The sequence below is a fragment of the Lepisma saccharinum genome, chromosome 4 (genome assembly GCF_977018435.1).
Source record: "Lepisma saccharinum chromosome 4, izLepSacc3.1, whole genome shotgun sequence".
Classification (NCBI taxonomy): Eukaryota; Metazoa; Arthropoda; class Insecta; order Zygentoma; family Lepismatidae; genus Lepisma; species Lepisma saccharinum.
In genome coordinates this window covers 74,745,423-74,760,586 of record NC_139232.1, presented here as the reverse complement: position 1 = coordinate 74,760,586, position 15,164 = coordinate 74,745,423, and the positions used below count along the sequence as shown (strand labels likewise).

The window sequence follows — 15,164 nt, the reverse complement described above, 5'->3', positions numbered from 1 at the left end:
GCTGTTTGCTTATTTGTAACTTCTCATCTACCTGCATACTCAAAGCTAAATATAAATGTCAATGCACTTACCGAACTTCCTCTCCTCCTCTTCCCTAACTTGATCCTCAACGTTGGGACCTTTGCCTTCTTTCCCTTCTTTCGGCCTTTCTTCTTCCTTGACTTCTCTTCCATTTCTTCTCTTTCATCTTCATCCTCAGAGTCATCCCTGATCACTCGAGCCCTGCTACTTCTTGAACCATAGTCAGACTCCACAGAAGAATCTGGCTGTGTGTTGGGATTAGAAGCAGAAAAATCACGCCACTTGGCAGCCACAAGCATCATCAGCTTAGACATTGGCACCTACAAAAGAAAATAGTTTAAGTAACCATGTGACAATACAACCCATTGCTTACGTTTGCTTACGTTAGGGCTGGACCAGTGCCTGTATCAATATAGTTACTGCAAAAATCAAATCACACACACACTCCAAGACCAATAAAATTCAAGTATAATTCCAAGCTTTCAATGTGAATTTTCCAAAAATTAGAGGTTAAAAATATTAATAAATTATAGTAAAAATTATTGGTTTTAACATTTACACTACATATTTATGAATAGTTAGTTCCTTGTACATCTCAAAAATTACACAAATAACTTATGGACATGAACAACTGCAGAAATAAATGTCACAAGTAGTTCAAGAAATCATTATTTGTACACTCCTGTTCAGATAAAGTGGCATGTACTTCACATAATTGTCCACCTGTATAAAATGTGCACTTTATGTGAACAGGAGTGTACATTGGTGCATTGTAACAACAGTTTTCAAAATGAGCTGGCAACATAACATATGATGTTACTTGCTGTGTCTGTTACTAGTAGATACTGTAAATTCAATGTTCCTCAAGCACTAACAAAATAAGGATTGATTTGTGCTCTCTTGCTTTTCCACCAGAAACAACTCTTGGATCTTTAGCTATATCAACTTATCAATATCAACCTAAGGAGAAAAGTTAAATAACTGAAAAATGTGCATTACAGTCTTTACAAGTAGATTTCATAGGATTTAGTTTGGTGTTGCAATATGAAGAAAATTCATGTAAAATTCCTGGTGTCAAAAATTTTGGCACAATTCTCAGTCAGTACACACACTCTACTGGAATTAAGCTAATCTCAAAGTGCTGTAGACACCGACTGATTAATTACAAAGTGAAAATGAATGTAGCAATCTGTGCACATTGGAACTCATGGATATAGTTATGATTGGATCTGATTGATTTTTATATTATATTATATCCACGAAACAGGTAGTGAATCACTACCCCTAAAACAAATGATTATAAGTCTCTTTTAGAACTGAAACTTATGTTTTAAGAAATTTCTGTGACTGGTACCTAAAAGAAAATATAATTTCTCTGCTACAAATTCACAGTCATCAACAACTTCACTCCAATGTTCCTGCTTTACCTTTGGGTTCTCCTTATGCAGTAAAGGTCTAACATGCTGCTGGAAAAGTTTGTATGTGGTGAGATTCTGGAAATCAGCTTCCGAATAGTCTATCTCTACATCCTGGAGTCCAAAAGTGTTGCACACCTCCTCTATGGTTGGCATACCTGTTTACAATAAAGGAGATTAATTTTTACGAGTGAAACTCAAAATGTTTATGACACACACAGTAAAAGGCAGCTTGCACCAATCACATTTAATCGCACATTACAGAAACAAAGTATCAAATAGTGCTGGCTTGGTGGTGAATAGCAGTTGAAACCTGGGTAAGGCATTGTGTTCTTCACATCATCTATGTGATCATTCTCATCATCGTGATTAACCTAACAGATAGAAAATTAAAGTAAAATAGCCTAAAGAGAATGGAAGAAATCCTTGGTCACAAAGACCATTAACCTTTACAATCCCATGGCACTTATGCAGTTTTTACCTCTGTCCCAGGCCATTTAAACGAGTTATGTAAGGATTAGCAAAAATCTTTATAGTCCTTCCTATGGGCAGATAATTTAGTGAAACAAGAAATGTTTTACTAAGAATAAAATGTAATTTGACATAGAAAAAACGAAGTGTTGCTATCTGTATGTATTTGTTATTATTCGTGGCTTCAAATGTGAAAATTGAAAAAAGAAAGACAAAATTTTGCCCCTCCCTGTTGAGACATGGGACAGGAACAAATTCTATGTCCTATTTGAAACCACATGTCTACATTATAATTCAATATTTGTTTTGTTCCTAATGCCTTTTGCCATCCGAAGGAAAAAAAAACAAGTGCATGAGTTTTTTTCGACAAGGGTTGGCAACACTTACAATGAAGTGGACGAGCTATTTTCGACAGATTGGTTGATTTGTTGTTTTAAGTCCACTTTATGCACAGTAAGGCTAATCGGGACTGGACCTCCAGTTTAAAGTGGGATCCGAACCACTTGTGCCTCCACCGGGCATCGAACCCGTGACCCCTTGATTACAAGGCCATCAGGGAGGCCCAGTTATTTTCGACAGGGTTGACAACATGCACAATGAAGTGCACGAGTTATTTTTAGCCCCGATCCTACCTCTTAACCCCCCTACCTCCTTCGTTTTCCTTCCGAAGAAGGAGTGGTTGTCTTCTGAAGCAAGCATTGTGCAAAGTCCATTTCACCTGCTGAAAAGTTATCGCCGCAAACACTTGTGTGTCATCAATTTAAGGGATTTATACACGCGCACAGATACTCAACAAACCTGCAAATTTTCCAACACTCCCTAAATTTCACTCCCTAAGTCATTAACGTCCATTTTCGTGTTAAATTAACCATGAAACCAATTGAAAATCCTAGACACAGCGCAGCTAGACAGTGAATAAACTTAAAATGTAAGGTCTGAAAATATTTTAGACATTCCTCTATTGGGATCATGAAGAGTAAATGTATTATACATAGAGGCACATATTTTTGGTAAATAAAAAGGCAAAATTTCGGTACAAAAACTGAGTCAATTTCGGGTTCAAAAGCGGTAAATAAAATAAAATATCGGTGTTATAGCGGTGAAAAAATGGATGAAAAGTGGTATATAAAAAGACATATTGGTTTTAAAATTGTGAAAATAATCCTAAATTTGAATTAAAAACTACACTTATTCCACAGAATTAACATTTCACTTCTAATAGCACATTTATGTAGTTATCAGAGTATTAAGTTTATTTCTGTATAAAGGGGTCCATTTTTGCTTCTCCAATATTAACAGCAGAATTAATCAATTTTCCGGGAATTGCATAACTCTCAGGATAATTCAGACCTCGGAAGGTGTCACGTCGGTGAATAAACCCTGAATTTCGTGTTTAAGAGTTAATTTCGCTTTTTGCAGTTCATTTCGCATTATTTCGTGACAAAATATGGTCACAAAATGCACCTCACATCTTTCAAAAACATGAAAAATTAACACTACAATGTGTTTTTTCAAATTTCGTTTTTTCGTCAAAAACGAAATATGCATGCCCCTAATTATACAGGAAAATCCAAAATCCAGGTTCAATTGTAATTTTCTTCTTTGCACAGTGTTTGTGCATTGCCCATCAGGGCTCATAAAGAGAACCAACATGATTCATGTAAGAAGATCCCAAATTTGCACTGATACACATTTGGATTTCTTTTTTTAAAAAAAATAGTGGATTAAAACAAACTATGACAAATTAGAAATTTATATTGTTTTTAGGGGATACTTTCTTTCTGTGTGTGTTTCATGGTAATCATAGATCACCATTAATAGAGCAAATAATATTCTTTCACGACCATACAATATTATTTTTCTTGTAGTCTACAGTTATTACAAGCATAAAAATACAGTTTTTCGTTGAGACATTTTAGGAGAACACACACTCCCTTCATCACACATTTATTTTTAGTTGGATTAAAGATACATTTATAACAATGGTTCCTGAAACGTCAACGAAAAACTGTGTTTTTATGCTTGCAATAACTGTACACTACTAGAGAAATAATTCTACAATGCAAGCAATGCGTACATACAAGAAAAATCATACAATATTAATTTTAATTATAATTTACATTGCATTTTATTTTAAGTCATAAAAATCATACTCCTAGTAGCGATTATACAGGGTGTCATTTTAATGGCGCCCACGGACCACGGAAAAGTATAGAGGACATCAAAACAAACAACATTTCTCAGTAACATTTTTCTCGTTGATGCATCATTTCGGCGCTACAGTCGTTCAAAAAAGCCCGTTTTGCCGCCTGAATGCTGGCAACCACACACAACATTTGATTGCATTTGTGACGTTATATCCCGTCGTGAAGCGATGCGTTCCAGGGTTGCCAGGAACACACATATTCTGTGAAAAATGACATAGCTACAATCAGCCACATTATGTACCGTAAAAGAAAACGAGAACACACGTTCTTTAACCTAACAGGAAGTAAACAAACTACACGAAAACTGGTAGAAAGAAAACAGAATTCAAGTGGAAGTGGTCATATCGGATTTTGTCTCAGCTTACATGTCAAATATTTGAAAATCTAGTTACCAAGTTGGCATCTACAATTTAGTCTATCCACTTCGTCCTTCTGATACTAGTTTTCTGTGACACACTGAACAGATGACAAAATACTAGAAATGAAAGAACTCAAAATTCCAAAGGTAAGAAACACATAATGTAATGTATATTCAGTGCATTATGAGGCAAGTGACAAAAATGGTTGAAAAAACAGGAATATAAGTAATAGTAATACACGCTCCAAGCTCTCCGACGACTGTGTTTATCTATGCACCGGATATACATGTAATGTAATAGTTTGCAACTGTGAACAGGACAGTATATTCGCTACTGATTCATAATTAGATTGTTACTGTGGTTGTACGTGTTTTAGCCGTAATGTAACAACGTGAACCTCGGATACTTCCGGTATCAGCACAAAAGTACCACAAGGCATCTGGACACAAACCTGTAGATACCAACCTTGCAACGAGATTTGCAAATATTTTTCATGTAACTGGGTGCAAACAGTCACATGTAAGCTGTAAGTCCAATAAAATGTATTGTTGTTGATATTTGACATGTAGGCTGAGACAAAATCCGAAATTGACACTTCATTTTGAATACGTTTTTACCATTTCACATATCGTTGATTCACTTCCCACTTCCCCTGAGATGACTGCTGACCTTCTGGCTGGTAGGCTATGATGTTCGGTCTACTGGACGCGTTTCTCGCTTCGTTTTACACTTAATCATGTCATTGGTAGTTTGTAAATTTTCACAAAATTTTTCGTGTTCCTTGCAACCCTGCCGTGCGCTGTTTCGCCACAGGAAATGACATCACAGATACGATCAAATGTTGTGTTGGGTTGCCAACATCCAGGCGGCAAAACGGTCTTTTTTGAACGGCTGTAGCGCGGAAATTATGCACCAACGAGAAAAATGTTACTGAGAAAAGTTGTTTGTCTTGATATCCTCTATACGAATCTGTGGTCCGTGGGCGCCATTAAAATGACACCCTGTATATATATGTATGTACCTGAGTTGGCATCTTGTGGAGGTGGTGCTGGCTGCTGTTTTTGGCTTCTACCACCTTTGCGCCCTCTCTTTGAAGTCCTTGCAAAATCAGAGTCATTCTCTCCGTCGTCATCAAAGTCACTCTCCTGTCACAAAAAAAGGCAAACGGAATGATTCATTGGACATTCAAGTGCAAAGGAGAAAAGAAATTAACATATGCAATGATGAACAGAATAAGGCCTGCCCGATGGCGCAGTGGAGGGACAGAGAGGTTCAGATTCCAGCCCCGATTAGCCTACCTGTGCATCAAGTGTATTCAACCAGTGACATTATGGAACAGCTTCTTGAAAGGATTTCATTTGCCATTCAGACAGCCACACCACACCTGCTACAGGCAATCTGGCAGGGAATCGAGTATCGGCTGGACATCTTCCATGGGAAGCATGTAGAAAAGTGCTAAATGTACTAATTACTACTTTGCTCACAGAAACTTAATGACTATGTATATTAATTGATGTATAATTCATTTGGATACAGACAGTTGCCATTAGGGCATTTCAATTTGGATACCTTGTAACGAGTTCTGAACTAATAAATAAGAAGAACAATGTAAAAAAAAAAACATTATTATAATCATGACAATAAAAGTTCTTGCTCATCTTTGTAGATGAGCATTTGTTAAAGATATGTATCATCAGTCAACTGTCTATTTGCAAGTTTACTGTACACAAACCTGGGGTGATTGAGGAATTACTGAAAGCAAATTGTGACCTATGGAAAGCTACATTAGTGAAGCACCTACACTCCATTATACCCATACAGAATAAAAAAAAAAAAACGGTGAAAGGTGTAGTAATTCTGCACTGTCATCACAAGCACATTAGTATAAAATATTGTAAATGGGAGAATTCAGTATGCAGCCCATACGAATACACAGTTGATTTTCAAGAACACAAAAATGTTCATGTCTAACTATACCCTGTCCCGCCTATCTCAGGAGCAAGTGAACAAAAACAAGTCTTTGCGCACGTAATGATGCAAGAAGACTCCACCAACGAACATGCAAGGGAGAACGGTATTGCATGAAGGGAGAGGAAACTGATTGCAGTTACCAGCCTTCGAGCAGCATATACTGCTTCGCTCTGCCCACTCGATTCTCCCATCCCCTTCTCTGCTGCTATGCACGGCCTTGCTCCAGAGATAGTTATCCGGAACAGGATATAGTTAACAAGTTCCAAAAGGCAAATAATGAAATTTGAAATATTCAGCTTCCCCAAGTTGCCTTAATTCAATAACAGGAATTTTCATGGTACTATAAAATAATCTCCTCATTTTCAAGGAACAAAAAAGTACAAACAAACATATTGTTATGTTCAATTTATTAGTTCCAAATTTAGACCTGAGGACCTGCAGATATAGCTTTGCAACAAAGTTTAATTCAATACAGTGTTTTATTGTTCTCCTGAGGAGTGGGAGGGACTAGCTCTGTTTTTTACTAAGGGTTTCTAAACTTATAACTTTATTGCTTCTTATAAATAGATGGCAATGTTGCTGTAGCAGTGCAATATACCTAAGGATATTTATAATAAACAACCAAACCTCCTATATTGTATTTTTCTATTAAGTAATCATGTAAATCAGAATCCGTTCAATATGAGAAGCATTGAAATCAGTCCATTAATTATATGTGAATATCATATTTCACTGCATAATTGTCACACATTTTATGCCTTTTCTTTCTTTTTGAAAAAAGTGGGGTGCAGCCATTATAAGAAACTTCTTTCTGAAAAATATTGTGCTGGTATTACCAGTACATAAAAATCCTTTATTGCTAAGTCTTGGATGCAAGATTAGGATGCAATACGCATGAATATATGTTACAACTGTTACAAGTTTTACTTGTCCAAATGGATGCACATCATTTATTCGTGAAAGTTTAGCAAACATTTTTCTGGTCTGAAAAAGATTAACACATAAATTGTTATTATTGATTTGTGCATTATAGTCGAAATATTACACTTGAGAAAATTTACTACAGTGTTGTGAACAATGAAGTTACAAAATGTAATCTTCTGTGTTTGAAGATTCTGCACCACTATCATTGGTTTTGTTATCTGATGCACCAATTTGACAATTATGGGATGAAAGGCTATAGAAACCAATTTTTGGTCTGAAAAAATAGGGCACAACTATTATGCAGTGACATATGCTACTTGAAAATAGGTCAATTTCCTACTTGTATCATTATTCTTATGATATTGATCATCTCTTCTCTCATGAGCACATTCTCTACTCACTTTGCTCTCAAATTAATGAAATGCCCCATTGCCCAGTATACATGCCACAATTTTGCAAATCTATTATTACTTTCTGAGCAAAATTATATTTAGAAATAAATATTAGTGTGAAACATGTGTATACTTACATCTCCACTATCCATCTTCTTCTTCTTTCTTTTCCGCTTCCCTCGCCTCTCTTCAGTTTTAGCTTTTCTTTTCTTCCCTCTTCTTTTTCTTCTCCCATCTTCTGGTTCATAATCATCATCGTCATTATCCTGAAAATTTCATATTGAAAACTTAACCCATGTAACAGAATAGAGTTTTAAATTATGAAGATTGACTTGCTTCAATAACATATCAATCACACAATAATATTTATTTTGTGGATATTCGAAATTATATATATTTAATCATGCATAAAATTCTCAGTTGGATCCTGAGAGGGTATTAAGTCACAAACAATAAGATGTGTGTTCTTCATATTTTAAGAAAGATAAGAAAAAATATTGTTACTTGCATGTAAGACAAGAGTATGTCCTTGTTCAAACTAACAAAAGTTGCAGAAGTTAAGTACATACTAGTGCAAAGAGATTCAGTTGTACTTGACTAATTCCTATACATGCCTATCCAAGAATTACTATAATTAGAGGCATGCATATTTCGCTTTTGACGAAAACACAAAATGTGAAATAACACATTGTAATGTTAATTTTTCATGTTTCTGAAAGCTGTAAGATGCTTTTTCCTACCCTGTTTTGTCACAAAATAATGCAAAATGAACTGCAAAATGCGAAATAGACTCTTAAACACGAAATTTAGAGTTTATTTACCGACGTGACACTTTCTGAGGTCAGAATTATACTGAGAGTTATGCAATTCACGGAAAATTGATTAATTCTGATGTAAATATTTGAGAAAAAAAATGAACCCCTTTATACAGGAATAAACTTAATATTACGATAAAAACATAAATGTGCTATTAGAAGGAATATGTATTTTGTGTAGTAAGTGCAGTTTTAAAATCAAATTTGGGATTATATTCACATTTTTAAAACTAAAATGTAATTTTATATACCGCTTTTTCAGTTATAACAGCGAAATTTTATTTTATTTACCGCTTTTGAACCTGAAATCGACTGTTTTTGTACCGAAATTTTGCTTTTTCATTTACCAAAAATATGTGCCTCGAACTATAATGTATTTACCAAACAACATATTAGTAAACTAAAGTCCATGGTGCAACAACTCCCTGAAGGTCAGCGCCTGCCAAGCAGCTTTTCTTATGGGTCAGTGAGATTTTGTTTAATTCCACTTTACACATAGATAGGCTAACCAGGACTGGGATCCGAACTACTGTGTGTCTCAAGAGGGTGTTGAACTGATTTTTCTGTGGGCAATTCGTGATCCACACATAAGTACCATCGGTTTTCAAGACCAGAGACTTTTTCTTTTCATTATTGTAATCGCATGCATATTTGGTAAAAATTTACTATCCACAAACACATGTAACTTCTTTGTTTAGTCATTTTTAACATTCATACTTACCTATGTGCTTTGCGGAACATTCTTTAAGGTGTATTCATGTTTTTTTTTATGAAAGTAGTTTCAATTTTTCACATTACGAGTACTTCTTTCTTTTAGTTTTTTCGCTTGCCTAAGACACAATATGGCGCGTACACAAAATTTTAACTATGCTTGCCTAACCTAACCTTGCCGGAAATGGTTCGTGGGGCTATCCGTCAATGGTTTTCCACACCATGTATGAATTTCACCATGCATCCATGACACGTCATCTTTTTGGAAAACAATGGTGTGGTTGGAAACACTGCATCCCCAATGAAAATCTACAAAACACAAGCACGAGGCACGATAATCTACGAATGTGTACACGCCAAAGGCTACTGTGCATCGGAGAATTAATTTTCAACAAAAATAATGAATTTATGACACATTCCCACATGACAGAAAACACCTTCCAGATGTTCAACAATGCTACAGGAACTTATTACCGCAAGTAGTTTCTTCTGTAAAAATTAAGAAATCTGTTTGTGGATAGTAAACTAGGCTAGTACCGCATATTTTTATTGAAAATGATTTTTTTTTTAAATAATTAATTTGTTAGGTAGTTTGACAAACATGTAAGTAAATTAATCCATATCTATGTCTGTATGTACAGTCATGGACACTTCTGGGTTGTAATGATCACACTGAAAGTTAATAAGATTGTTACAACCCAAAAGTGTCCATGACTGTACATGCGTGTTTGTATGAATCAGCAATTTTTGCAATAAACGCATATTTTATTTTTTGCATAAGAAGAGCATATTTGTTTCCCAAATAAGAAACTACAGATTAATCAAGATGAGAAAACTCCTGTGAAGCTGTCGTCAAATTTTCAATCTCAAACAATTAGAGGGAGCATGGGCAACACAATCAGCTGTTTTATCATGTAATCATGCCTTTGCCTTGCCAAAATGTGCAAAGCGTACACAGCAAAGTAGAGATGTAGCATTTAACAGTGTTGAATCTTTTTGACAAGAAAGCAAGGTTGAGAAGCCATACACATGGCAACATGGAAGCACTAACAACGGGGGAGCAAGAGGAGAAAACAAATTGCTATTCACTTTAGTTTACAAATTTGCCACGGTTCTTTTAATCTCGGTTGAGTGTAGGTTGTAGGACAATTCAAAGATTGGCCTCCTCAATTAGCCTGAAGCAACAAAGGACTGTGCGGATCAAATCAAGGCCACCAAGTGATTTCACACTACAGGGTAAGTTAAACTGATCAACAGTCATCAGAGAAGCAACATGTTAATGCTGAACTGTACAAAAACCAAGGTGGCACTCAAGCATTTATATTGAGAAGACTGGGAAAATTAAATTACTTGCAGCAGTTTAGAGAGAAGCACCATTATGTGCATTAAGTACTTACCTGGGGGGCTTCCTCAGACTCTGGACTGAACTCATCATCATCTTGCCGTTGCTGTGGAACATCCTCATCCTCTAATTCCTCTTGATCTTCCTCGTCTCCTGAAAGACACAAGCCTTTGTTTCAACATCACAAATTATATTTAAGCTTGGCCCACACTACTTGTTCTTCAGAAATGACATATGGAGATTTTACAAAGGAAATTTCCATAACTGCAATATGAGAGGCTGGAAGAAGAAAACGGCCAAACTTTCCCACTTTCACTTCTCTAATAATAAACCTGTATTTTAAGGCAAAAACCTTTTTTTCTGAGAATAGCATTTAGGCTTGAACTGTGAACATTTAGAAATAGAGACTTCACTTTATGTGTCAATATTACACAAAACCAGCCTCACCTTCAAATATCACTCATTTCTTTACTATAACATCTTCACAAGCTCCTAAAAAAAATAATAAGCATAGTATGAAGAAACAAGCTTCATAAATCATTCAAAATTTCCACTTTCTCGCAGGTACATGGCAGGTCACCATAATCCAATTATCAACTTTCCCATCAACTGCAACATTGACAGGTCTATACTCTAGTCTTGCTAGCTATATTTCGAAAGTGAAAATCCAGGATGCCACGGATTGGGGGTTTTTGAACCCGATAATATAGTATGTATGTACACCATAATTATTATGGATGATCTCATTATCATATTCTTTACAATTCTCAATAAACAAAGATTCACTTGGAAATTTATCATTAAACTTACATTCCTTTTCAGTGTCACAATGAACTAAGTTGCTATGTCACAATGTCGAAACTTTATTTTATATGCAGACTGAACAGATAGGCACCCGAGTACTGATTACCTACAGTAAGCAGCTTACTATACAATGGAAAAGAACCTTAACGGAAATTCTGCACTGCAAACAAAGAGAAATAAAAGTAGCATTAGTGCTAACTGTTTTCGGCAAGTACACTGACCAGGGATATCGCATAGGCGTGCACACAGGGAGGGGGGGAGAGGGCAATTGCCTCCATAATCATGGATGTTCGCAGATTTTTTTTTACGGAGAGGCAAACAGTGAATTTTTCCATGGGCATAATACCCCAATAATAGTGTTGCCCCTTAAAAAACACTACTTGAACTTAAAATTATCACATTAATGTAAATTACTATGACGGAAATCAAATTATACGTGTGAAATATATACTTTTAGGTGGACATTCGATTTCTAAGGGGGAGGTCTTCATGTGCCTCCTACATTATTGTACTTTCACCGGGCTTAATCGGTAGTTCATTTATCGTTGGTGGGGGTATATTAAATCTATTGACTGTGGATGGAGTGAATTGCTCGGTGGGCAAGGAGTGTATGGACATATGAGGAGTGGATTTAGTGGAGTGGATTCTTATCGCCATTATAAAACGATATTATACTCTTAATTAAAGAAAATTAAGTATTTTTAAGCCAATTAAAGTTCAAAGCAACTATGGGGGATGGGGGTGCTGTGGTGCAACCATAGGGGATCAATGGGCATTGCCTCTTTCCAACCTTGGATTCAATTCAATTCTAGGGGGGCAAACATTGAGGTAAAAGATAGCAATACTAGTAGCAGGACAAAAAGTTACTCAAGATGCAAATAGTTTTCATGTCTTCCTTGCATTATTTCTTTCAGACGTGCAAGAACACATGCAGGGTGAAACAGAGGGGCAATTGCCCCCACCCCCGGTATCAAATTTTATACAAATAAAAATACATTTCATAAATATGTCTTCCTCACTTCATTCGCAATCTCTGATTTTCTTACAATCTTGTAAAGTTCAGAGCCATAGCTATCAGGCCTCGCCGAACAATCTAAATAAAAAAAATTGTAAAAGATTGTGCCCAGTGAAAATTTTTGAGCCATATTAAATCAATATTGTTTTCAATTTGCAAAAATTTGGATCTAATAATTTTCTTGCTCGCAATTTTGTTGTTTTCTGTAATGCATTGTAAATTACCAGAGAGAGAAGTTATAACTACTAAGTACTTCAGACTCTTGCTGCATTATATATATATATATATATATATATATATATATATATATATATATATATATAATGTATGTATATACATATACCCAACTAACTAAAAAACAGTGAGATAAAATGAGGTTTTTCTTTCCTGACTGAACTTTCATAAAGGCTTTTGCCCCCCCCCCCCCCCTTGCCCACGTCTATGGGATATCATGAAGTCAAAGGTCTCTGCAGCATAATCTTGTAACTAGATCATTCTTGTATTGAGAGGGAGTATTTCAAATAAAATTACGTTCACACATTTAAGTAGAAATATAGTCTTAATCATTTCTGCTTACCCACCCAATTCCGGGACTTTAGTGCATACTGAAGAAGTTTCAAATGATACCATTCCAGGACAATAAGTAGAGGTCAACACCTGCTTTGAGTCAACAGAATTCCACTCTGTCAAACAATATAGGATGTGGAATAAATATATAATGAAAATAGTGATTGACAGTAAAACTTTAGTATCCGCCCAACGTCTGAAATTCCTTTATTTTCTTATTTTTCACATTGGTACTTACATATTCTGCATTGCTAAGGATTCTTGAAGGTGGGATTTCATTTTTTTCACGACAATTTTCCACATATCGAGTAATTATTGTTCGTTCATTTTCCGGTTGTGTTACACACAATATGGCGAGCAAATCTTGACTAACGTTGTCCATGAACACTGGGTGTGCAGTGTTTCCAACCTTCTTCACCGAAAAATACCTACTTTCGTGTTACTGATTTTGTATTTTTTTCCGGGTTTGAAAACCCCACGAACCATGCACGGATAGCCCCATGAACCATTCATGGATAGCCCCACGAACCATGCACGGCAAGGTTAGTCATGTTCTTGCAAAAAAAACGGCGTGGTTGGAAACACTGACCGAGGGTTACATCATCGAAAGCACGCAGCATTTGTTTCACGTAGTAGAAGGACATAGAGGCAACAGCTTTCGTGCATTGGAAAGACATTACTCTTCAAAAATAGATGATTTACCGGCGATATAAATTAAGCGATGGGAAAAAACACTTCCACGAAAGTGTACGGGAAGTCAGTTCGGTAAGTAATTTCTCCTGTAAAATTGAAGAAATGCGTTTTGCGGATACTAAAATTTTACCAAAGTATAATCTATATCAACCTATTACCATAAGAAATACAGTTAGGTTTGAGGTAACCCCCTTCCCTGCCAACTCAAGTTTATTTTTTTCCCCCATTATACGTTAAATAAACGAACATCCATAGCCATGTTGTGAATTCAGTTTTTATTGTATTGGGTCATGTACTGGAAACTGTTAACTATCGTTTCCTTCTTACCCCATCCCATTCACTCCCTTTTCCACAAAGAAACCGCCAACTTGCTGCGAGGTGGACTTTCTGGGGGAAAAATGAGTATACACTGAACTAGTATGAGGTCTGACAAATACAGTCTAAAACGTAATTCTTACTATTCTCTACGGTTTCAATGCTTCCATTAACCAACAAGATACAGGAAAGCACATAGTACTAACTGCCTTATAGGCTTCAAATTGGTATATTCGTGGCGCAATGGCAGCGAATGTCAATGTTTAGTGCACATTACCGTAACAAATCTTCCTTCAAATAATGGAATATTTAACTTGTCAAGGAATATAAAATTAATCAGGACATGCATTTCTTTAATAATGGAATGCACAGTCAAGTTGAATAATAATGTAATAATGTTGAAAATTAAGATTCCAAAGGACACAGCAATAACAAAAAAAAAAAAATTGCCTATAGCATGGTAAAATCTTTTTCAGAAAATGACAACCTCGACTTACCGGCAAAAGATTCCTCTTCTTGTTCGTCTGAAGCCATAATTTAGTACAATTATAGACTTCACCCTAGAGAATAGTACTTTGAATAAGTAGAAACCAGAATGGACGGATTTTACAAAAAAAATATTCTCTTTACATCACTAAAATGCGCCAAATCAGAAACAACACTAGCTGGCGCTTAACCCCATAGCATTTACACACTGTGCATCAGTATTGCCAACTCAACTCGTACAAAGATATATAAGCCCCGTCTAGTTCGCTGCACTTTTTGACACTCGGTGTACTGCAGTTGTACCCCGGTGTCAGGCTGGTGCAAGGAAAAAGAAGATTCAACAAACGCTACACCGCTCCAGAACGTAGTGCAAACGGTACAGACCATAGGCCATAGGTGTGAGCAGACCCTCTGATTAGAGGGGAGGGGGGGGGGTGCAAAAGCATAGGCGCCGACTTGGGCAGCAAGGCACTTTCTGCCACTTCCAAATTCCTCAAGAAATAAATACATTATAATTACATTTAAAAAAAAAATATTGGGTGTGCGGGACAGAATGTTTTTGGTTGGGACGGGATTTTTTTAAATCCCGATATTCGGGACGGGAAATATTCACCATTTCCCGTCGAGGCGGAAAAAGTTCAAAGCGCGTTGCTTTT

The 15,164-nt window shown here is 36.1% G+C and overlaps 1 protein-coding gene across 1 annotated transcript in view; it reads right to left on the bottom strand.

Moving 5' to 3' along the window:
- Window positions 1-14,732, bottom strand: part of LOC145986587 (ATP-dependent chromatin remodeler Mi-2-like) — a 127,472-nt gene extending 112,740 nt beyond the window's left edge. Inside the window, exons 1-6 of the mRNA XM_083120765.1 lie at window positions 14,520-14,732; window positions 10,684-10,781; window positions 7,898-8,026; window positions 5,495-5,618; window positions 1,449-1,594; window positions 72-341 (exon numbers count right to left, since the gene is read on the bottom strand). Of these exons, the coding sequence (XP_082976891.1) occupies window positions 72-341; window positions 1,449-1,594; window positions 5,495-5,618; window positions 7,898-8,026; window positions 10,684-10,781; window positions 14,520-14,556 (804 nt within the window). The 5' untranslated portion in view covers window positions 14,557-14,732. The remainder of the gene's footprint in view (window positions 1-71; window positions 342-1,448; window positions 1,595-5,494; window positions 5,619-7,897; window positions 8,027-10,683; window positions 10,782-14,519) is intronic.
- Between the last annotated feature and the right edge of the window lie 432 nt (window positions 14,733-15,164).